Genomic DNA, 21,884 nt, shown 5'->3' with positions numbered 1-21,884 from the left:
TTTTAAAAGTAATAAATATAATTGAAAGTAATAAAAGCGGTATAATACGGAATAATAGAAAATAAATCATACCGTGAGTAATAAGTACAAGAGAAATTGTCCGTACACGTATTTCGTACCGTTTGAATATGATTGGAGAACACTTATAACGATTTACGGTTCCACCAATCGTAATTTCTCGTTTGTTATTAGAGTACTTTTAGTCGAGAAGTGAAAATATCTCCCTCGATATCGCCCGATATACGAACAATTGTTTGATGTCGCAAAGGAAAATATATAAACACTATAGATGGTTCAATGTTCGTTTTAAGGCAGCGTGAGGTTTGGTGAGGTTTAACATCGATGGCTTGCGTTCATTGTGCGTGTTGCTTGTAACGATTCAAAGGGTGATAAAATAAGCTCTCGTGGCTCGCGTATTTGCTCAAGTTTGACAGTGAAACGAGGACACGATGGCTGGACTGCGGGACGAGATTTTGGCTGACTTTCAGGTGATCTATCCGGACTTCGCTTGATCGCTAATTTCAAACACAAATAAGACTTTTTAGGTTATGATGTATGCATTAATGACATTGATAATAGTTGGGATCTATGAGTATAACGCGACATTTCTCGACTTGTTTTGTCTCGAATCTGTCAAAATTCTAATGATGGCTGTGAACGTTTAAGAGAATTTCAGTAACATTCTATAATATTCGGTATTCCGTATTTTTAAATGTCTTTTCATGGATATGCTGGTTTCTTTGTCTTTTACACGATTTCTGTTTGAGTCATGAAAGTTTGTAAGGAAGGTTGCAAAGCTAGAGATGTGAAAACAGATTACGAACGGTTCTATCGGCTGTTACTTTTAAGTAGGCTTCAGAATTGCTTTTGTTCCGATGTTATTTAAAATAATTATTTGGTATTCGTACAAATGTATTTGTTATGCTCTTTTAGGGATGCACTGGTATCGACGATGTTGGTGACGCCATGAAATATTTAGAAGAATCAAATTGGGATTTATTGGTAAATGGTTTTGTAATTGTGCTGGCATAGAATTTTGTCAACATACTAATTGTATTAACGTACCATTATAGGCAGCTGTGAATCTAGCCATGCCTCGTGGTACGCAACAGTTACCTTCCGAAATGAGTCCAGATATAGAAATGATAGAAGAAATTGAGAGAATGCCTCATTCCTCTTCGTCTACGTCTCAGACAGTTCAGGAGCCAAAAGCCAATTCAAAAATGGACGTGGTAGAGAACTCGAAGCCAGGTACGAGTAAACCTAAGAATTGTGCGAAAGGAAGAATGCTCACATTCCATGTTAACTATCTTAGTACTGTTTATAAAATAAATCTGCCCGAGTTTTCGTGTCTGAGTAAGTAATCACTATGCTGCGTTTTATCATTACTTAGTAGCAATGATGTTGCTTCTCAAAACGAAACGTATTATTCGTAGGAGATCTCAAACAGCTTATATGGGAGAAGACAAATATTCCACCTTGCCAACAACATCTTCATGGATGGAAAAAAGTACCAGAGACGCTTTATACACCGTTACAATCATTATATCTACCCAAAGAAAACACTTTGTATTTGTCCTCGACAACAGAAGAGGTTGATGTAACGACTGATAAGTAAGTAAATCTGTGAGATCGTGTTTGGATGTTCCTATTCGCAGTTGCAGCACGTTTGTTATGCTTTCAGTTCAAGTTTGTCGGAGCATATGACTCAAACATACACCTTAAATATACAAGACGAAATACACAAGAAAACGTATAATTTAAAGTTTCTTGGATCGAGCACAATCTTGGACGTGAAGTCAGGTATTTACGCATTAATAGATGTTCCTGTTCGAAATCAACAGTGGAAAGGTTGGCCGAGTTCGGTGCAGAATGATAGCGTTATGCTGGCCCAAAGTGGGATTTCTTACCCAGAGCATGATCTCTCTGTTAATGAACTTCCTATGAAAGAGGAGAAGAAGGTATCATTGATAGTAACAGGATTGTACGGAGCAATTGAGTAACACTTAATTATTTGCAGGATGTTATAGACTTGGCTGGAAGCGACAGTTCGGTAGACGAGGCGGACGACGTAGAGGAATTTGATGTTCCCGAATCGTTTAACATTGAAGATGATATTTTTGTAGATTTCAAATCTACTAAAATTGAACGTCTTAGTGAGTAAATTTGAGCTCTGATAAGCTATCGACTAATTCGGCTAATATAAAGTAACGCGGAAATATCTATCGGATGAATGCTAAGAATGTTGATAGTGCCTTTCTTATAGTGCCAGAAAATGTAATAGATGAGACAATGGGTACGCTCCATTTTGCGGAAGAGTTTGAGAAACGATACGGGGCAGCACATCCAGAATTTTTCACTGGCAAATTTAAAGATGCCGTTAAAGAATCATGTTTGAAGCCAGCACGAGAGGTTCGATAGTAATTTAATCAGAAAGCACATCGAACAGTGGGGTATATGAAGTTTCATGCAATTTATATGATTACAGAGAAAGTTGTTGGCTGTGTATTTACATCACGATAATAGTGTGTTAACAAATGTATTTTGTACGCAATTGTTAGGGTTTGAAACAATACTCCAAGTCCTGTCTGCGAATTTCATTGTATGGGGTTGGGATATTACCTATGAGTCTAATAAGCAAAGGTATATGGCGGCATTGTAGAAGAAATTGTTTATTATCCTTTAATGATACGACGGCTGTTCTCTGCAACGAGTTGCTTTTGATTTACAGGTTTCTTTTATCTGTAAAGCAAACACTAGGATCGGTCGCAGCGTTAGCTATGAAAAATATAGACGTCGATACCTTGCCGGTTCTTGTGATTATAATGAGAACCAGATCTAATACAGAAATATTTACGACAGTTCATGGCAATGTGGGCGTAAATGAACTGTTAACCAATCTAATTCATGCTGTAGATGTATTTCAGGTAAAATTAGAGCACAAGTAATATTATTCCGCAAATCCGTTAATACATGTTACGTAATATTTCGTAGGAGCAAAGACGAACTGATATTGGAGTGGAGGAAGAAAGACAAGCTAGAGAAAAAGTGAAGCAAGAGCAAGATAGGGCATATCAAGAAAGCTTAGCCGCTGATAGGTAAACGGGAGATAATCGATTGATCGCTTGAATAGAAATAATCTTCCGCGATGTCTTGATTACAAAGGATACATACGTGCGTATGATTTTAGAGCGAAAGAGTACGCGAAGTATATGCAAGAGGAGCTAGAGAAGAAAAGGCAAGAGCAGGAAGAGAATGAGAAAGCGAGAAAAGAAGCTCACAGGCAGGCTGTGGAGTCGAGTTTACCTCCTGAACCACAGCAAGGAGCTGGCGTCGGTGTGTTAAAAGTAAAAGTACGACTTCCAGCTGGGAAATTCTTGGAGCGTAGATTTCAACCAGACACGCCGTTACAAACACTTCTTAATTTCCTCATTGTGGAAGGTTATCCTACAGAAGAATACAAGCTCCTAAGTAGTTGGCCTCGAAGGGATGTAAGTAGATGATGTAAGCATTTGAGTTCTCATTATATAGATATTTCCTTTATGTCATTCGCTTCGTGGACTTAAATGCGAATAATGAAAACCTGTGCACGCGAACCCGCCATGAGTTTATGATATTAGATTGAAACTTTTATTCGGAGCTTTAATCGAATTCAGAGTGGCTCCTATCTGTTCCAGTTAACGTCCATGGATTCGAAGCTCACTCTCATGGATCTAAAATTTTGTCCTCAAGAGACAGTAATTTTAGAAGAACGATAAGTAATTTGTTGTAATTAAATTAAAATGTAGGAATTAAGCATCGCAATATTCTGAAAGTGTTATTTATTTAACAAGTTTCGAATAGTTGTCAGTTAATATGAGTTCTGTTTATTATTATGTAACTACATTTTTATGCTGTAATTTTTCGTACTATTAATTCGTACGACAAATGTAGTTTTATATTATAAAAAGAGAAGTCCTTTCCATGCATGTGCATTGTGTATTTTAAATTTTCACGAATAAATTACATTCTGAGAAACCACAAACAAAAGCTGCCTTTTGTTTGTCGTTGCCGTGATTGCAATAAGTATAAAAAAAGTATATAGAGAAGAGTTTAATTCGTTGAATATATAAATGGAACTCGTAATAAAAAAAAATTATATATATATATTTTAAATAATGGCGAATCTCTTTGAGAACTTTTATTATAAATACAAAGATGCGGCAAATACAATATCGCGTTTTATAAGTTTAATTGCTTCGCTAAATTTATTCTCTAAATCCGTGTTTCCAATGTTCTTTGCTGCTTGGCACAATTGTCTAAGAACTTCTTCTAGACGGCGCATGCATCTTATAATTGAACCTAGATACGAATAAGAGATTAAATACAGAAACATAAATCAATAATCTCTGACGAGAGGAATTAAAGTTTTTTTTTTTAACGTACCTTCGAATATGTCTGTCATTTTGCAAATTTGTAAGAAGGTGGCGCCTTTGCACCATGCATACACAACGTCCATCAAGTACGGCTTGAATCTTTCCGCGTACGCGTCTTCATCCAATTCTAAATTAGCCTCGGTGGATACTTTTGCTATTCTCCGGGCCAGATCTTGCATCTGTCTAAGCGGGCCACTTAATTCCTCGGTGCTCTTAGGCATCTCGTTCGATTTGTCGTCGCAAACAAAGCAACTAATCAATGCCACCATTTGTGGAACGCTTAACGAATTAAATAATCCGTTGAAGATCATCTCTGTCATTAACAGCTCGTCCGCTCCATTAAGCTCGCACGCGACACGCCCTTTCAATTCTATAACATCCGCTGCTGTGCAATAAGCCATTCGTCGTAATACTCGTTTCCTACACTTCAACTCTTCCATTTGAAGGATCGACTTGGCACGCTTCAATTCCAGTTTGCTTTGTTTCAACTGATTAGCCAAGTCCTCTTTGTGCAGAAATTGTTCGTACAGCATGTCTACATTGGGATCCTGTGTTCAATCGACATAATAGAACTCAGTGCTATTATAATAAGTAGCAAACAGAAACAAGAAACAGTCTTTAGTTACCTTATGTAAAGGATGAGCGTACAGTCTTTCTTCCAGCACTTCGATCTTCTTAACGATATCTTTAAATGCTTCATCCTCTATCCGCATGTCTGTAATAGGATTCAGTAGCGGTGGTCCATCTGGAAATCTTTTTTTCACTTCCTGTATCGTTTTCAATACACTTTTCCTGTTATCAGACGGTCTTAGATCCTTCGGATAGTACAATCGGAGCGAGCTGATTTGAGAAATTAATGTGTGTACAACGGGAACCACTTCCACCTCGCCATCTTCTCCCTCGCGACAAGGTATCGGGCATCCTTCGCTGGACTCTTTCGAAATATAAAGCAAAATATCAATAACGATAACTGTGCTCTCTTTCGTCGGATTTTTAGGATTCTTCTTTTTAAAGTTCACGATGATACCCCAGTCGAACGTTTCGTTCTCGTTTTTCACCTGTAATATCGTTGTCAGAATTGTAGAACCCGATACATTTCGATTTGTAAATAGTACGTAAGTATAAGCGCATACCTTCACTAGCCTTCCAGGTTGTAAGAACGGAAGCAAATATTCTGGTTTCGTCAGGTATGATCTGAATTCACTACTAAGACGTTCAAGTTGTTCACGTATGTCATGGTAAGACGATATTTGGGTATACTTATCAATAGTCACTGCATTATACAATGTCTGCAAATCTTTCACCTCTGTAATAATTTGTAAGGGTAGTCATTTTATACCAAACTGTAACGATCGATTGTTAAATAAATAGTCTACTTACTGTTGTATAAATCAGGAATAGAGGCTTGATTCTGGAACTGATAGAAGCTCCTTTCAAGCATGTATTCCGGATTGATTTCTTCGACTCTCAGAAGATTCAGAACCATGTTGTACGTTAAATGAAACGCTGAATTGATAGGGTCGGGTTTCCCCTGTACTATCGCTTTACCAACAACTGGACTCACTTGCTCGTCTATCATTAATATTACTATTCCTTTCTCGTCCAAGCCTCTTCTGCCGGCTCGACCAGACATTTGTATGTACTCCCCGGACGTGATCCAACGGAAATCCTTGCCATCGAATTTTCGCGACGCCGTGAATAAGACAGTCCGCGCTGGCATGTTCAGCCCCATCGCGAATGTTTCCGTCGCAAACAGCGCTTTTATCAAACCCTCGCCAAACAATATCTCCACGGTTTCTTTAAGAATAGGGAGCAGTCCACCGTGGTGAATTCCTATTCCGCGTCTCAAAAGTGGTAATACATTTTCAACTTGCGGCAAGCGCCTGTCTTCGTCGCTGAGAACATCCATAGCATTATTAAAAACTTCGTCCACTAGTTTCTTCTCTTCTATCGTGTTCAAATCTAATTTAGCCATTTGCATCGCGTAAATTTCGCAGTCCTTTTTCGAGAAACTGAATATGATTACAGGCGCAAAGTTCCTCTCCATAATCATTTTCACCATTTTGAAGATATTTGTCTGCCCGGCGTTCGTCGCGCGAAGGCCCCCTTTGCGACCTTTCGTGTCGCCTTTAGCTGCGTCGCCGTGTTGCAGGCAAGCCATTGCTCTGTTAAAGTTTTCTTCTTTAAATTGTCCTGTCTCATCTACGACCTACGCATTAATAACCATCGATAAGTTTTTTGTTACTTTCCAACAGATCGTTCTATATTATATCTTACAAACCAAATGTATTCCATCCCCGCCAACGGGGAATATATAATGCTGCAGAGGAGTCGGTCTGTAGTCCGTATAAACAACGTGACACGGTTGTTTATGCAAGTGCGTAACCCACTCCACGAACTGTCGTGCATTAGGTATAGTAGCAGAAAGAAATACATAATGCACATTGTCCGGTAGTAATATCAATGTCTCTTCCCATACAACGCCTCTTTCTTTGTCACGCATATAATGAATTTCATCAAATATTACCCAACCAACTTCGCGCATCACCTGCAAACAAATTAAATACACTTTTATAATTATTATTACCACGATAATAATCGTTTGCGCAGTCTTAAAAACAAACCTCGGATCCCCTGTAAAGCATGTTCCTTAAAATTTCAGTAGTCATGATGAGAACACTAGCTGTTGGATTAATCGTAACATCTCCAGTTACTAAACCTACATCCTTGAATTCTTCGAAGAACTCCCTATACTTTTGATTACTCAATGCCTTTATAGGAGTCGTGTAAATCACCCTTTGCTTATCTCTCAACGAGCATGCTATAGCATATCTGTAAAATGTACAAATTAGTAACGAGCATACTGAGAGTCCTATCAGTATCTCACATTGCGATACGCACTCGCCGACAACAGTTTTCCCAGCCGACGTATGCGCAGAAACTAGAACGGACTGATTGTTCTCGATACACAATATTGCTTCCTTTTGGAAAGGGTCTAGTATGAATTTATATTCTTTGGCTGGTTTCTTCTGTTTACGCTCCAATGGTACGTAGTCATGATCTGGTGGAACTGCAACTTCGTGGGTGCACGATTCGATCGTTTCTATTGTATGTATTTTGATGCGCGGTGCTAAGTCATCTATGCTATTAGAGAAGAAAGTAAACATGTATAACTTTTAAATTTCCCGCTAAATAATCGTATACTGTGCTCATATTAAGCCTAACAGAGGTGTTGTTTAGAAATGATACCGAACGCTGCCTTACTTTATATCTTCCAAGACTGGATCCGGTCGCAATTTCTTGAAGAATGCTGCATCGGTATCGGTTTCATGCTCTCGTTTCGACCCACTCTCCGCTTCGCTTTTCCTACGTATTTATACGTTACGATTATAATTGAAGGCATTCTTTAAACTTATTTTAAGGTTATCTTGTGTAAAGCTTTCGGAAGAAACTTATCCTTACTTTTCGTTTAGCGGCGCACTCGACTCTTTTTGCTGCACCGGGGCCGGAATTACTTCTATTATATCCTCTGTTTCTTCGAAAACATCAAACAAGTCTTCAGTAAAATTATTCATTATAAACGTATATTATATTTACAATTAACCACAATTTACACAGCTTGCCATAAGGTTAATGTTTACTCCAATTTACACCGTCTTTCAACATTGTATATCGAATATCGAATATCGACTTACATCGAAGGCACTATCGAGCACCATTCGACTTTAGCTTCCGATACTAGTTCGAAACTTTTCAGTTAACATAGAGGTTACTTCGGTTACTTCTTCACATGGCGTGCATCGCCTTCCGCTGCAATTTCTCTGTTTCTTAACTGTGCATGTTAATCTTGATCCAAATCGATGCATTAATACAAATCGCAAAAGGTACGGCAAGTTCCTAAATGGCAGAATAGTTCCCTTCAGTTAAGAATGCGCATGATCCAAGTGCAAGGCTGTCGAGTGTTATTTTCAAATAATTCTTTCGCGATTCATTGTTATGCCTCGCAGAAATGAGACAGCAACTCGCTACCACCTGCAGCTACGATCTTCCAACATCAGACGATCGAGTTACAATCGTACATACAATCTCTGACACCTGCATGAACCATAAAATAATCATAATCCATAAAATTGTCTCAGATTCTAAAGAGACGTCAGCACCGACGTCATCTCCTGTCCACCCCTGCACCAGGAAACGTTCTCGAATCAGCGAAATCGAATGCAAACGTCGCGGATCGAGCGCGGGAAATTTAAGGAGCACCGTAAAAGGTACGAAAGACGCGAGAAAATAAGTTCTGCAATCTTAGTAAATAAATTACTAAATATCTCGAGTGCCCCCTAATTAATTTGGATAAACCGAGGTTCAATAGTGGGATCAGCGGAATCGACGAATGGTGGGGGAAGCTCGACGCAGCCGGACGGAGCCCTGGACGCGACGGTGGGGGTTAAGGAACCCGCGAGCGGGACTTTCAGTTTCTTTTGGGCGTCCGCGAGTGTAACATTGTGAGTGTAACGGTCGCGCTGGCACGCGCGTGAAAGTCGTTGGCTCCCGGCTCGCCCAGCCTCCTCCACGCGCAGAGGCAATCGCAACGAGGAGAGGGACAGAGGCACAGGCACAGGTACTCGAACATGCGTAATACGAACTTCATTTAAAGCTAAGTGCGATTAACCGTGCGAAATATACGGCGACCAAGTCATATCGCGGGATATTGAATTTTTCAGCGAACAAACCATTGCCTTCGTACGAACATTGCTGAAGACACTCTTACCCTAACGCACTCTCTACTTTTACCTTCTACGGGATAGATAACCTTCAATCTTAGACGTCCGTGGTTAATGTAAGATCCAGTCTTGGTTGATGTTAGTTTTGCTCTTGAATTGAATTAATATTGTCAGAGGTTGCGTGTAATGTATAATTGATGGATCAATCTCGAGATCTTATCGAAAAAGCCTCGCTGATTCTCTACAGAAAAGCTATTAACTAGATTGTACTTTGCAGAGCGAATGTATCGATAGGTTCAATGCGTATAGCGTGTATGTTTAGATTTAGACGATAAATCATGTTCGTCTCGCCGCGACAGCACCTGCATTACTACATCCGCGGTGACGCGGAGACATCAACGCGTGCATTGCACCTGACTAGTAATTTCAAGAACATAATTCATCTTTCGTTCCACAGGTTTGATTTATAATTTAGCGAGCAGAGGCCTAAGATGACTCAGGCTTGGCTCGAAAAAGTCAATGAGTTCCCTTGCACCTTCATTCTTAATTCCGAATGCTTAATCTCCGGATAGTAGAGTGGGAGCTAGCGTGGCCCACTCTATTATTCAGAGATTAAACATTCGGAATTGAGGATGAAGGTGCAAGGGAGCGCATGTGACTTTTCGATGCCAGGTCCGAGTGTGGGCAGAGTGGGAGCTAAGATGACCCACTCTTCAGAGCTTAATACATTACGTCCTACTCTAATTTTTACGCTGAACCGCTCGGCTCTCAATTAGTGGCATTAACCAGGGCCCAACCCACACATTTATCCTCCCCTCGAGCAGCTATGTACTCTGCCACTGTCCGTTATCGAATTCTGAATTGCAGATTCTTGATTTTTGAGAATGCAGAGGAGTCGACGTGTCAAGGACCGAGTAAATTGAATATACAATTTATTAACAACACTTTACACAAATCTCCTCGCCGCCAACTGTATCTTGCATCTGCCGAATCGACTTGGACTTGACCTTACTCAACCACCTAATGCTTACGCTTAACATCTTTCCCCGTCTTGCGAAATATAGGCGACAGCGTACACCCGGCAAAAGGGGGCGAAAATCGTCAAGGACAATAGTAGCGAGGAACCCACGCACACGCATATTTATCGAGGAGGGACCAGCGGAGTATTTACGTCGCGCGACCCTCCGTGGTAACGAGGGTTGCGAAACGACGCGCGTCTCGACAGGATGGCCATATGTTAGAGCCGAAGGACGAGGATATAAGAACACGAGACGATCAATGGTCTTCGAGTCATCGTGCCGCGGGTCGAAAAGTCAGGGTCTGTCCACAGTCGATCTTTCTCAACCGCGGTGCTCGTCCTCTACGGGAATCCTGGTCGTTCACTTTCATGATCCGGTTGATCTTCGCTCTTTTCGTAGCTTAAAATCGGTCGTTTCGCCTCGCTGTCGCGCTCCCCTGGTCAGGCGCCACCGCAACAGCCATCCAGGTCGTTGCGAATGCGCCTGAAACGTAAAAATCACCGCGGTACGCGCAATTAATCAGAGTACAGCAGTAGCGCACTCAGGATTTAATCTTGAGGGAGCCGAGTTGAAGGGATAACAATATTCTCAATCCAAATTCAATAAAATTCATTAAGAGACTATAAAAATTGATTTAAAGAATAAAATCCAGTTTCTTCTCTCTTTACGAAGCTCTCGATTTTTTTTCAGCCGTGGTTACATTAATTTCCTTTTTCCTATTTCTTTGGGGGCTGCCAGGGCCCCTTGGGCCCACTCTGGGTGCGCCACTGGAGTACAGTCGAAATGTCGTTTATTATTATTATTATTAAATTTTCAGTCAAGAGTGACATCCTCTGTATCCGTTGAATATGTAGATGCCACGCTCAGTGACGGCAGTTCTCCACAGAAAGATCATAGACGATTTATGGGACGAATTTGCCCACGCAGGTGGCGCGCGAATTACCATTCTGGTTAAGGATTTAAAGCGGTTACATGCGCTTATTAAAACAGGTAGTCGTTCAAGGTACACAGTGGAGCATTCTGAGTTTGGTAGGGGAACGATGAAGGTAAACGGAGGCGCCATATAATTTAGTTTTGCTCTGCTGATTGTTGCTTCGCAGTAACGGTCACCACTTGCCGCGTTACCGCTCATTGTTTTCGCCGAGACCGATTCCAAACACGCTCAGCGATGTCGAGCAACATCCAATTGTGTCTACCGTCGTCTCCTATTAGTCGGTACTGTGCGCTGGCCATTATCCTTCTGATATCCGAACGAATGGGTTACTTAGAATTGCAGCGAGTAATAGAAATAGATGGGCATTCGTGGGATTAGTGACTTTAGAATCAAAGAATTGAAAGTGCCGTCCAAGAGCTTGTTAATCACGCTCCGAAGAATCTCTTATCAGTTTCTACAAGATCCTCCTGTGCCACTTTTCATTCGTACAGACCAGCTCGTACACCCACACCAGAATTTCACCGGCTTACTTTGTACTCCGCGGTCTTTATTATTCATTCTTAATAATACCTACTTGGACATCGACGTTTTTAATTCAAAGCTGACCTTCGCGCAAGATCGCCCGACTTGTGCACACACCGTATCCTTAATTCAGGCGACTAATAAGCGACTCGTCTTCCGCGAAGGAAGAATCCTTTACTATTGACAATTGCAGTGTACAGCAAGCACTTAAACCTAAGGAAGTTGAATCATCGGTGTCTCTTTGAATAAATAACGATCGAGGCACGTACTTAAGCGCGGGCCAGCATACTGACGTAATCCGCAGGCATACACGCTCATTGCCGCGAAGCAATTGTTATTTTTGTACTTTCTCTGGCGAAAAGAAAAGCGTATATTTGCCCCGTGGACGTATCGAGCCCGGCCGCGTGTAGCTTATATACCTGCTCGACCGTATACGAAACATGAATCTGCGATGCATGAAAGTTGCGCGCCTCGCCCAGGGCTATTTTGCCTTTCTTGCGCCTCCGAAAGAAAATTCTCTCCGCCGGGATCGCGCATGTATCCCTGCCCTACATATCGGCAGCCTCAAAATTCAATTTGCGCTCGAAACGGCCGAAAAACGCTGCGCACCGAGCGGCCGCGGTACATGCACCATGCTTAAAAGAAGCTTCTTCGACGTGCGACTTCAAAAGCCCACGCGAAATTCGTCTAGTAGAATCCACGTTCGACGTCCCTCGGAGCGCATGACTTTGCGATCCCGGGATTCCTGCAAATCATTCCGTCGCCAGGAGCTATCCAACTCCTCGGTTATGAATTTTGTAAAGGAGTGGACCTAGACGGTAGAGGCGGCGCTTGGGTCTCTCCGATTAGAAATCACGGCACCGGCCGCTTTCGATACCGTGAAAGCGGTCGCGTGAATCTTTTCGGACGGGCCCCTTGGATAGGCAAGAAGTTGGCCCGGTGGCGTAGCGCGTCGTAGAGGAGCAGGCGCAACGGGGTCGGGTGGCGTTTTATTTTCGAGCCACCAGGCCCGAGCACGTTTTCGCGGGACGGCCCTGAATGAGTGCGAGTGAAAGTTCGCGAGTCAAATATTTTTCGCGGCTCCGTTTCGTGGACCGCTCCGATCTTCCTATCAGATAACTCCTCTACGACGCTTCGCCACCTCGCCTCCTCTTTAACTCGCTCCCTGACACCCTGCAGCGAGCCGGGCTCGACGATCATTGTCCTTTCTTACAATTTGTTCGCACGTAGTTGGATGAAAGGACTTCCTCGCGCACCGCTTGATGACTCCAGCGCGTAGGTACTACATCCTGTTTCTACTTTCTAGATGGCCTCCCCTCCCTCTGGCCCTGCGATTTACTTGCGATCGATAAGACACCTGCGACCGATGCTCGCTCCCGGTGTACCGCGAGGACTATGTAACCGATCGGAGCGGCGCGATTAAACGGTGATGGATGATACCGATGATTGCTCGTCGCGCGTAGCCGATACGATTACTCATCGCTATACTCCATCCCGCGGTGGCTTTTAGAAAGGATCGGGGGGGGGGGGGGAATAAAGAAGCAAAATTCGGGAAAGGGGTCACCGGCATAAATTACAGAGAAAGCGAGGCGGTGCAGCGGCCGCTTCGTTTTCGGCAAAACTTTTGTGAAACAAGAGCGGATAGACGATCGGAAGCCTGGCGTATCAGCGGGCCTCTCGCGGCCCGACGTAATCCCGTCCATTCAGTAATGTTACCTACCATTAGCGTTACCATAATCGATCGCACAGTGGCGTACGCCCGGCCACTGCTTCTTTCTCCGCCCTTTAATTAACCGCCTGCTATATCGGGGAGGGAAAATCAGCTGGTTGCGTAACAGAGCGTTTCTATGTAACGATCCCTATCCCCCGCGTAATATCGAGCTTGTGGCTCTCGCGAGTCGCATTCTTCTCCAAGCACAGGACTTTTGTAACGTCAATCGACATTCCAGGGTGCACCGTGTGTAATACGTGAACATCGAGAGGAGCGGGGCTGTAAGCGACGTGAAAGTGGCCTGCTGGAAGTGGCGGAATGCGGAGTGCCGGGCGCTACGGCCTGCGCGCCGATCCACGGTACTAGGTAATTGGAGTACCACGATTACCTGCGTGTAACGCGACGAGTAAACAGGGTACTTCGCAAGCATCGCGCCGTGCCCCGGTCCCTTCGCCCTAAGCCACGCTCCTGGATCCCCCCCCCCCCAGCGCTCGGGATTAAGTTTCGCGCGGGAGTGTCTGGCGCTTCTCTTCGACCTAATTACCTTGCCTAATTGGAGTACCGCGTTTACCCGCGATTCGCGGGGCAAACGAACTACCGCGGGACTTAGTAATTACGTCCGAGTCATTCCTGCGTCGAATAATATCCCCGGCACCGTTTTGCGGATATTATACTTGCCACTGAGACTTTTTGTCAAGGGATTTTCCTGTGTCTGGAAAAGATCGATGTTACCAAGCCGAGCTCCTTTTGCGAGATCCCTTGATATAGAATTTCAGATGCATTGCGCAGTGTTCGCCATTCGCGATGATGAAATTACACACTCTTCTCACGCGCTCTGTAATATGTTGCCATAGTTGTTGTCTACAATATAAGCAGAGTTTTTTCAAACACCGAGGAATTATGTACGTACGCGATTCCGAGCGGAGACTTTCCTACCGCTGATGACTCGGTAAATAAACTCTCCTAGGCGTTCTTTAAATTTGCGATGAAAGCGTCGCCTCGCAAACTTTCTTCTCGTTTCGGCGTGCGTGCGTAAATATACATTGCCGGGCTTGCTAATCCCCTTAGGCGTCCGAGAGCTGTTCCAGACTAATCCCATTCAAGGGAGACCGAATCCGCCGCGGGTGTAGTTATCAGATTCGCTTTTAAAAGTACGTTACATATCTCGCGTTGTCCGCAGTCTGGCAATGAAGATAACATCGATGGCTCTTTTAAACGGGCATTACTGCAGAAATATAACATTACCCTACATTCTTGCCGCGGAATGTCCTGGATAACGTAATACCTGTTTCGCGTTGTCCAATTTCTTACGTGAACATGACGAATGTGAAAGCGACCTTGAAACGTGGATCATCCACCGCGTCAATACTAAACGGGGCCCGATGGGATACCACGAGCAGACACGCTCCTCCGCCCGTTAATAAAACAGAAACCCCCACCCTCGGTCCTCAGGGAAATCGGAGATTCGGAAATCGTGAGGCTACGTCGCGTCGCGGCCGGCCAGTCGGACGGACACCGAATTAGAATTACAAATCCGTCGAGCGCCGAGGCGAGAGCCGCTGGAAACGAAAGGATAGCGTTAGAGTGACGAAACGGCTGCTTATGGCCTCTTGTGAAATCTAAGCTGGCGATAATGAATCGATCCCATCCCCCTGGCATTTAGAGAAGCATTCCCTTTTCATTAACGCGCGCGGCAGCGTCATGCTCGCGAGGCGATCTTGCCGCCTCGATGTCCCCGTAGCGTAGCGGTTGTTTCGATTGCTATGCGAGACGATCGCCGAGGATCGCGAGCAGGGGAACGAAGGCGCCTCTCTCGAGCCCCGGTTGCGCCACCTTGCGCGTTAGGCCACCGAATCTAGAAGGAGGGACAGGCAACAAGGCGAGAATACAATAATCTCGCTCGATTAACCCGCGATATCGCGTGTATACGCGGCTGATTACGACACCTATGGCTTCGTGTGCAAAGACAAAGGTGGAGGAAAACGCGCGTACCTGGAGGGGGAGCAGGAGGACCGGTAAGAGGGTCCCGAGGAATCCAGGTTGATCGTCGATCAGAAATCTAAAAATAAGCGCATGCAGATGTACAGCTGCTAATACGATTACGGGGCATCATCGATGCGGTCGCCTCGCTTTTTAGAAACGATAACGACTGCTTCTTCGGCCCTTCGTATCACGCAGCTCTTTCCCCACGCGTTTCATTCTATCCTCGATAACAAGAGACGCATTCAGGTAGTCCCATTTAATTGCCTCATACCGCGCGAGTAAAGCAGGCCACCTGACGCGCGCGGTTGCGAGGCGATTGCTCTTCCACAGGCGCTACGGACCCGTGCTTTATTGTTAGGGAATACTGAACAGCGTGCAGCTAAGAAATCTTGCGTTATCGGACTTGTATAATAGCACAAAAATTTATAATGAAAATCTGTAAGTCAAACGATCTTAAAATGCACTAAAAACTAAAAGATAATTCTCTGCTTCTACTACTATTACGATGGTGATATGTCACTTTAAAGAAAATCGTGGGACCGGATATTTCATAACAGGACCCGATTCAATTTAATTCAGAATCAAGCCTCGAAATGAGATATGAATGAAAAACGATGAAATATCCTGCTCCGCGATTTTCTTTAAACTGGCATATCACCATCGTAATTGTAAGAAAAGAATTTGCAAGAAAATAATTATTTTTTAGTTTTCAGAGCGTTTTAAAATCGTTTAACTTAATTTTTTTATATACTTATTTTCCTAGTTTTTAATGTTTATAACAAAATTTAAGTTATATATATATTTTTTATTTTTTTGTTCATAATTTTGTATTGTCACCCAAACTACGCACGCCTGCAAAGTTTCAAGTCTATTGTATAGGTGGAAGTGGGTTAAAATTGAGTTTCTAGATTTGAGCCAAACATGATACAAAAAGAGGGTCGAAGTTAACAAGGGGAGAACACCATGTGGTAGACACCGATTTTGATGAGCTTTGGCACGATGGATTATTGGTAAAAATCGGACACCAATTTACTTATTTTCGACATAGATCCATCGTGCCAAGGCTCGTCAAAATCGGTGTCTACCACATGGTGTCCTCCCCTTGTAAGTAGAATCGTTTAATAATTGGTCTTCCTTATATTCCCATCTGCATACAATTAAGAAAAAATTGGTATCTTTCTTCATTATTTGGACGCGTAGAATCGGTCTAAAGTGATACCAAGTTTGTCCGTTTATTTTGACAATGACTTTCGGTGAGCGAAGCTTCTACCGCGAGGTTGCGAATAGCTTGATTAATTAATAGCTTGTCGGTTTGATTTGCAGCGGTACGAGTGCATCGAGAAGGCAAAGAGGGACGCTAAGATGTCGGTGAGGAACAAGAGGCTCGAGAATGATAGCGTGCGGCGTTTAGCCCGCGACCGATCATTCTAAAAGAGCATGCAGCGGTGGTTATTGGCCCTGGACGAACCTGCGTCTAACCCATGCGGTAGCACCGTCATCAACCACGAACCATCGGGGTACAGGCACTATTAGTAAATCCTACCCGCCGGGCTGATATCACGCGAAACGTCCCCCCGTAATCAGCTTCGACGGAAAAACGACGCTTCGCCTGCATCGATTTCGATATTTACACTCTGTATAATTATTGGAATTAACGTTTTTTCAAGCAACATTTAAACACAGGCCTCGTGTTCCATCTCGCCAGGCAATCTTGATAATCGAAAGTCCGAAGATACGCGATTGTAAAAGGCGCTAGAAATTCAGCGTTAAACACTCCAAGGTGACTCGCTAATCGCCAGGCTGTTTCGCATGACATATTGCCACATCGGTTCTCGACAACGTATCGAAAAGAACGATGCACTTACGGCTAAATAGTTAATACAACAGCCCGAGTAATTCTCCACTTTCTCACAGACAGACGCGTATGCACGAGCTCGCGTTATTAGATGCCACAGCGATTTGCACGCGAGGCAGTGTGCTGGAAGGATGAAACAGATGTAGACGTAGACTGTGTATTAAATGTTGCGATGATAACGATAACAGATCTGTTTAGACCTAAACGCTACCCTCTAGACTCTCTCGAAGCTGTAATGGCTTTCAAACAGTGGCGTACCTTCCAAATTTCACGTTCCTAGGTTAAACGGTTTGAGCTGAGCGTTGATGAGTCAGTCAATCAGTCAGTCTTCTTATTTTATATATATATATACATAAAATCCAGTTTTCTTTTTACAAAGCCACTTCTTTGGGGTACAAGGACCTTAGCCCCCCCTCTGGGTGCGCCACTGCTCTCAAAACTCACTATGATAATGCTTTCTATCTTCTTTCTGAAGACTGAAAAGAAAATACACATTTTTCGCTTTCTATCCTACAATTCTGTGCATTCGTAAGACGCTGTACGTTGCTAATTGGTCGCAGGTGATACTGTTGGACCGTATCAGGGGATGCTGGAACGCGGGAAATTCTGTTCCAGTGCCGCGATCGCAACGGCCTTGGCAGTTTCAGCCGGGAACCAGAACAGCAGCCCCGACGGTGACGGTATAAAGCTGGCCTTACATCTACCGAACGAGCGATACGCCTGCAATCCCGACAATCTGTACGCGGTGCCTAGAACCGACCTGCATGAGGCGGAATGGTAAAGTGCTCGTTCCCCGTCAACGGACCGTGAAATTAAAAAGTGGACGCGACTTGCGTAATTGCCGCTGGTCAGCCGAACGAACCTGCGCTAGCTTGGTACTTTTGTCGTCAGCTTTCGCGCTGTCGGAATCGTGCGCCGCTCCAATGCGATGGAGAGATGAGGAGCGGCTGTCCGGTATAACCCAGGAGCAGAATGGGATATTAGAGATTACTAGAACGAAGTAGCATCCGGGTCTTCTTTTTCTTGAAACGAATAATTTTCATCTGGAAGTTTAGTCACTGCTCTAATGGAACACATAATTATACAGGATAGAGCCTGACTCGATAGACGCCGAGGTGTCAAGATTCGTAGCCGACTCGACGACAACGACAACGCGTAACAATCCGAGAAGATGCTGCCGAACCTCGACCAGTTCCGGCTACTCCAGCCATTCCCCGCCGTTGTCCGCTGGCTCTTATTCTTGTTACGCGTCGGCAGCCCCTGGCCAGAGCTTTTTTCGAACCGTGCCTCTGTCGATGAAAGACCAGTTCGGTGGAGGGCTCGCTGTGATCCACGAGAGCGAGGCGATCCCGCGCCCGATCTGGCCGTCTGCATTTCCCAGCCCCCGTGACATTCACCATGGCGACGAAAACCCCGAATACGATGGTGAGCATTGGTATTCCGAGTGCATTACGGGTGGAAGGAATAGGAGGTGTGAGGTGCTAGGTATTAAAAATCTGTCCTATGTCAATTGCTACTCAGAGGATCCTATCAGTTCAAAATACCTCTTTCATCGATTCTTCAATCTCTATTCTGTATTCCTTCCCTCCGACGATACAGAACGAGCCACAGAGCTTCGCTACCTTGATCTACACGTAGGAATCGGTGACGTAATATTCCTACGTGTTTCGGGAGCTTCGGAAAAACAGAGCCACGGAGCGCCGGGAATCGAACCCGAGCGGTCCGCGTGCCGATCGGCAGCGTTTGCCACCACGGCTAACACCGAATCTCCGTGGTCCTAAGGGACTAAAGCCCGGGCCCCTTCTTATGGCATGGGGTTCCTGATCCCAACTACATACTTTATAGTTCCTCTGTTTAACGCTGACGAGTCACTAGTTTCTTCCGAGCAATAATGTCTGCGAGCTCTGTAGCTCGTTCTAGTAGAGTTTGCTCGCGCCTAGGAAACGCCCCTGGTTGACTAAGCACGATTAAATGTTACAATTCACCGGTAGCTTTGTACGCGTGCTGCGGATGCGGTTGCGCGTACGCCTACTCGTACTGCGACTGGGATTGTGAAAACTCTGCAGGCACATCGGCCCGCGACGTCCTCCTCGAATTATCTCGAACGCTGAACTCTGTGATAGAAGGCGAGACCGCCGTGACGCCGGAGGAGATGTTGCACAATATCTCGCAGAAGGTCGCCCAAGGGATCGGACTGAAGGGCGGTATTTACGAGTACGTTTACCACAACTCGTCCTTCTTGCCCGGCAAACGGCCGTTGCCGAGCGAGCAGAACGGCAACGGCGGCGCCCCGTCCGCGAGGATAAATCCGGTAAACTCGAAGCTCTACAGCAACGCGCGGCACTTTTACGTGCACAACCCGGCAGCCTGGTACACCTCCCTATGCACCTGTGAACACGCTCACAGATATCTGTCCACGTCGTCCACGTCGTCGAAGGGTGACGAGCAGCCGAGAAAGAAAGAAAGCTCGTGCCCGGTGTTCCTGGTGGACGATCAGCGCCGAGGAACGATACCGGCGGGGTCAGCGCCGCGGAACGATAAGAGCATTTCCGTATCGCGCGTATGCAAATGCTCGAGCCGGTCGGGCCGCCGTGTCCAAGGTGCGCAGAGCGCGTACGCGAACGGTTGCATCGGGGCCGACGCGAAGGAAACGATCGGTATGAACGGAGGGGCCAAGCAGAATCGAAGCAGGCTCGTTCCCAGTGAACCAGAGTACGCGACGGTGAGTCCATCGGCCGTAATTAAAACGTAGACTTTATTACTTTTTGTGTAACTCCGACGCTTGATCCATTGTTAATGCGTACGAGACGATGCATCGCGAGCATTCGTGTTTTCTAATGTGGAGGATACGCTTCGTGGGTCTCTCTCCATCGACCGAGTCGATTTTTGTAAATGTCAATGTAACCAACGTATCAAGACCGATGTTTCAGCAGCTGGAGTGCAGCGACGGCGGCTCGTCCAGCGAGGGTATGGTCGTGGCGTCGGGCAAAGGCGACTGGGACCGTCGTGTGCGAGGATTCGCCGAGGATCTAGATTTCACGCTGGACGTATCCCATGCTGAACGGTTGGGCCGAGCGATCGCGCGATCCAAACGGAAGCGACAATGGTGCAGAGCTCTGACCGCCTTCTTCGGACTAGTCTTCTTCGTTTTAAGTGTCGTCGTTGTCTCATTGTCTGTGACGAGAGGTCGTAAAGTATTCGGAAGTATGTGAGACCATCGGTCCGCGAGTCGATTTCTAACGGTACGAGGAGTAGTTAGTTGGACGTTATGGTCGATGATCGTGCCGATTCGGGCCATGTTCAGAAAGACCACTTCTACTCTGAGCGGATAAATATTGGCTACCCGATGTCGCTCCCCTCGTTATGAACAGAATAGTTCTCTATTTGACAGACAGTTAAGGCTGCACCGAACTGACGCTCCTGATAAGCACTCAGACTATCCCCCGATACCTTTCGCCGAATGGTACTTCCATGTACTTCCATCTGGAAGACAAACGGCTTGCGACTGTAGGTTTCGTGGAGTATACATCACTTATATGCGCCACGCCGGCGCCATCTCAACGAACGTTAAAGCGTACTCAACAGCTGTTAACAATGAAGATCCGTTTAGAGGTCTCCACGATCATATGTCTAGCTTGAGTGGCCAATATTTTCTGCCTCAAGTGTAATCGAGTCATTCAGTCAGAACGCTCTTGTAACGGTTATTATTGTAAAACCACTGACTGACACACTCTCGCTTTATGTATTTCTCAGTACCTTATACAGTTAAGTGAAATTAGCAGGACTTGGACCCTGTTAGCAATATCTGGCTGTGACCATGTTCTTATGTGTATGAATATTAATATACAATATATACCCTGATCAAATCGTATGAAATGGCAATTACGTGAAAGTCACATAATCCATAAAATTCTGTATAAATGAAGAAGGGCGAAGCTTCGCTCTTCCCAAAACGCAAATTTGCACGACTAAGTAGTTGCAGCATCAGTTTCATTCGATTATTCGAACGTATTTTCATATCTTGAATGCAACCGGTCATGTGCGCATGCTCGTAAAATCTTAGTGTGCCACGAAACTTGCGATGACAACTGGATATTGACAAAGGCCCTAAAACACAGCGAAGAACGATAAATACAAAATTTAAGTTTCCGCGATATTACCGACCCGTTGTTGTTTCGTTTTTATGCGTAGAAGATCAAAACAAATCGATATAAAATTAAAGGTTGAATCTATATTGCTTGTCTCTCGACTTAACTTCGAGGTTATATTCTCACTTATTTCGTTTCGTATTGTCATTTACCTATTTGGAGTAATCACGAGGGAAGTATCTTCCGTTAGCCTAAGGTGAAGTTTCTAACCTTGCTTGCATTAAAAGAAGAATAGGTTACTGCTCGGATGTAAATCTGTAATAGTTACTGAACTATCAAACTGAGAATATGTATTTTTCTAGGTTCTCCAGTAAATTCTCCTAAAATGGTATGTGTACCATGCGTAGCTATACCCATATTACTCATTATATGGAGATTCCTGATACAACCGTTGTTATTGAAATGGTGGCAATTTAGAGGTAAACAGAAAGACGTTACAAAAGGTGAACAGCCTCCGCAGTTGGTAAAAGAATGTACAAATGGAGTTTGTACGTTATCTTGGAAGAAGAATCAAAGTGATAACAAAACGGATTAAGAATTATTGCAATAAAACCTAATAAAGAAGTTATTTTGTAT

General features: G+C 44.4%; 4 protein-coding genes across 13 annotated transcripts in view; 3 read left to right on the top strand and 1 right to left on the bottom strand.

Annotated features, from left to right (window-relative positions):
• The window catches only part of Uqcr-6.4 (Ubiquinol-cytochrome c reductase 6.4 kDa subunit), a 38,524-nt gene that overhangs the window by 1,594 nt on the left and 15,046 nt on the right, over positions 1–21,884 (top strand). The window lies entirely within an intron of this gene.
• On the top strand, positions 199–3,804 carry Casp (Fas associated factor casp). 2 transcript variants are annotated; one of them, XM_076812297.1, is made up of 12 exons: positions 199–488; positions 934–1,002; positions 1,074–1,356; positions 1,437–1,614; positions 1,685–1,961; positions 2,021–2,156; positions 2,267–2,412; positions 2,489–2,643; positions 2,732–2,927; positions 2,995–3,098; positions 3,191–3,491; positions 3,678–3,804. In XM_076812297.1, the coding sequence occupies exons 1-12, from the start codon at positions 450–452 to the stop codon at positions 3,756–3,758; spliced, it is 1,965 nt and encodes a 654-aa protein (XP_076668412.1). In that variant the 5' UTR covers positions 199–449; the 3' UTR covers positions 3,759–3,804. The 2 variants fall into 2 exon arrangements, with proteins under 2 accessions (XP_076668412.1, XP_076668413.1); XM_076812298.1 differs by having other exon boundaries at positions 3,191–3,504.
• On the bottom strand, positions 4,166–8,090 carry Mtr4 (exosome RNA helicase Mtr4). The gene is made up of 10 exons (XM_076812283.1): positions 7,878–8,090; positions 7,680–7,781; positions 7,317–7,559; positions 7,040–7,247; positions 6,697–6,963; positions 5,796–6,624; positions 5,549–5,721; positions 5,042–5,473; positions 4,426–4,963; positions 4,166–4,341 (listed from the first exon to the last, which is right to left on the bottom strand). Exons 1-10 carry the CDS (start codon positions 7,988–7,990, stop codon positions 4,184–4,186), a joined length of 3,063 nt encoding a protein of 1,020 aa, XP_076668398.1. The 5' UTR covers positions 7,991–8,090; the 3' UTR covers positions 4,166–4,183.
• Positions 8,236–21,036, top strand: LOC143368987 (uncharacterized). Of its 9 annotated transcripts, none has more exons than XM_076812301.1 (7): positions 8,236–8,683; positions 13,561–13,688; positions 16,629–16,822; positions 17,776–17,937; positions 18,248–18,585; positions 19,152–19,882; positions 20,091–21,036. In XM_076812301.1, the coding sequence occupies exons 3-7, from the start codon at positions 16,743–16,745 to the stop codon at positions 20,370–20,372; spliced, it is 1,593 nt and encodes a 530-aa protein (XP_076668416.1). In that variant the 5' UTR covers positions 8,236–8,683; positions 13,561–13,688; positions 16,629–16,742; the 3' UTR covers positions 20,373–21,036. The 9 variants fall into 9 exon arrangements, with proteins under 9 accessions (XP_076668416.1, XP_076668418.1, XP_076668420.1 ...); XM_076812300.1 differs by lacking the exon at positions 8,236–8,683 and adding an exon at positions 8,793–9,033; XM_076812303.1 differs by lacking the exon at positions 13,561–13,688.

Source organism: Andrena cerasifolii, chromosome 5 (assembly GCF_050908995.1).
Source record: "Andrena cerasifolii isolate SP2316 chromosome 5, iyAndCera1_principal, whole genome shotgun sequence".
NCBI classification, from domain to species: domain Eukaryota; kingdom Metazoa; phylum Arthropoda; class Insecta; order Hymenoptera; family Andrenidae; genus Andrena; species Andrena cerasifolii.
This window is presented reverse-complemented; position numbering and strand designations above follow the sequence as displayed.

Bases quoted from the DNA above. Each gene is read 5' to 3' on its own strand.
- Casp (XM_076812297.1), top strand. From the start codon at position 450: ATGGCTGGACTGCGGGACGAGATTTTGGCTGACTTTCAG. The intron at 1,357-1,436 runs GTAAGTAATCAC...TATTATTCGTAG, and splicing joins GCCCGAGTTTTCGTGTCTGA to GAGATCTCAAACAGCTTATA. The intron at 1,962-2,020 runs GTATCATTGATA...AATTATTTGCAG, and splicing joins CTATGAAAGAGGAGAAGAAG to GATGTTATAGACTTGGCTGG.
- Mtr4 (XM_076812283.1), bottom strand. From the start codon at position 7,990: ATGAATAATTTTACTGAAGACTTGTTTGATGTTTTCGAAGAAACAGAG. The intron at 7,782-7,877 runs GTAAGGATAAGT...ATAAATACGTAG, and splicing joins AGTGCGCCGCTAAACGAAAA to GAAAAGCGAAGCGGAGAGTG. The intron at 4,342-4,425 runs GTACGTTAAAAA...ATTCGTATCTAG, and splicing joins AATGACAGACATATTCGAAG to GTTCAATTATAAGATGCATG.
- LOC143368987 (XM_076812303.1), top strand. From the start codon at position 16,743: ATGCAGCGGTGGTTATTGGCCCTGGACGAACCTGCGTCTAACCCATGC. The intron at 16,823-17,775 runs GTACAGGCACTA...ATTCTGTTCCAG, and splicing joins ATCAACCACGAACCATCGGG to TGCCGCGATCGCAACGGCCT. The intron at 18,586-19,151 runs GTGAGCATTGGT...ATTCACCGGTAG, and splicing joins CGAAAACCCCGAATACGATG to CTTTGTACGCGTGCTGCGGA.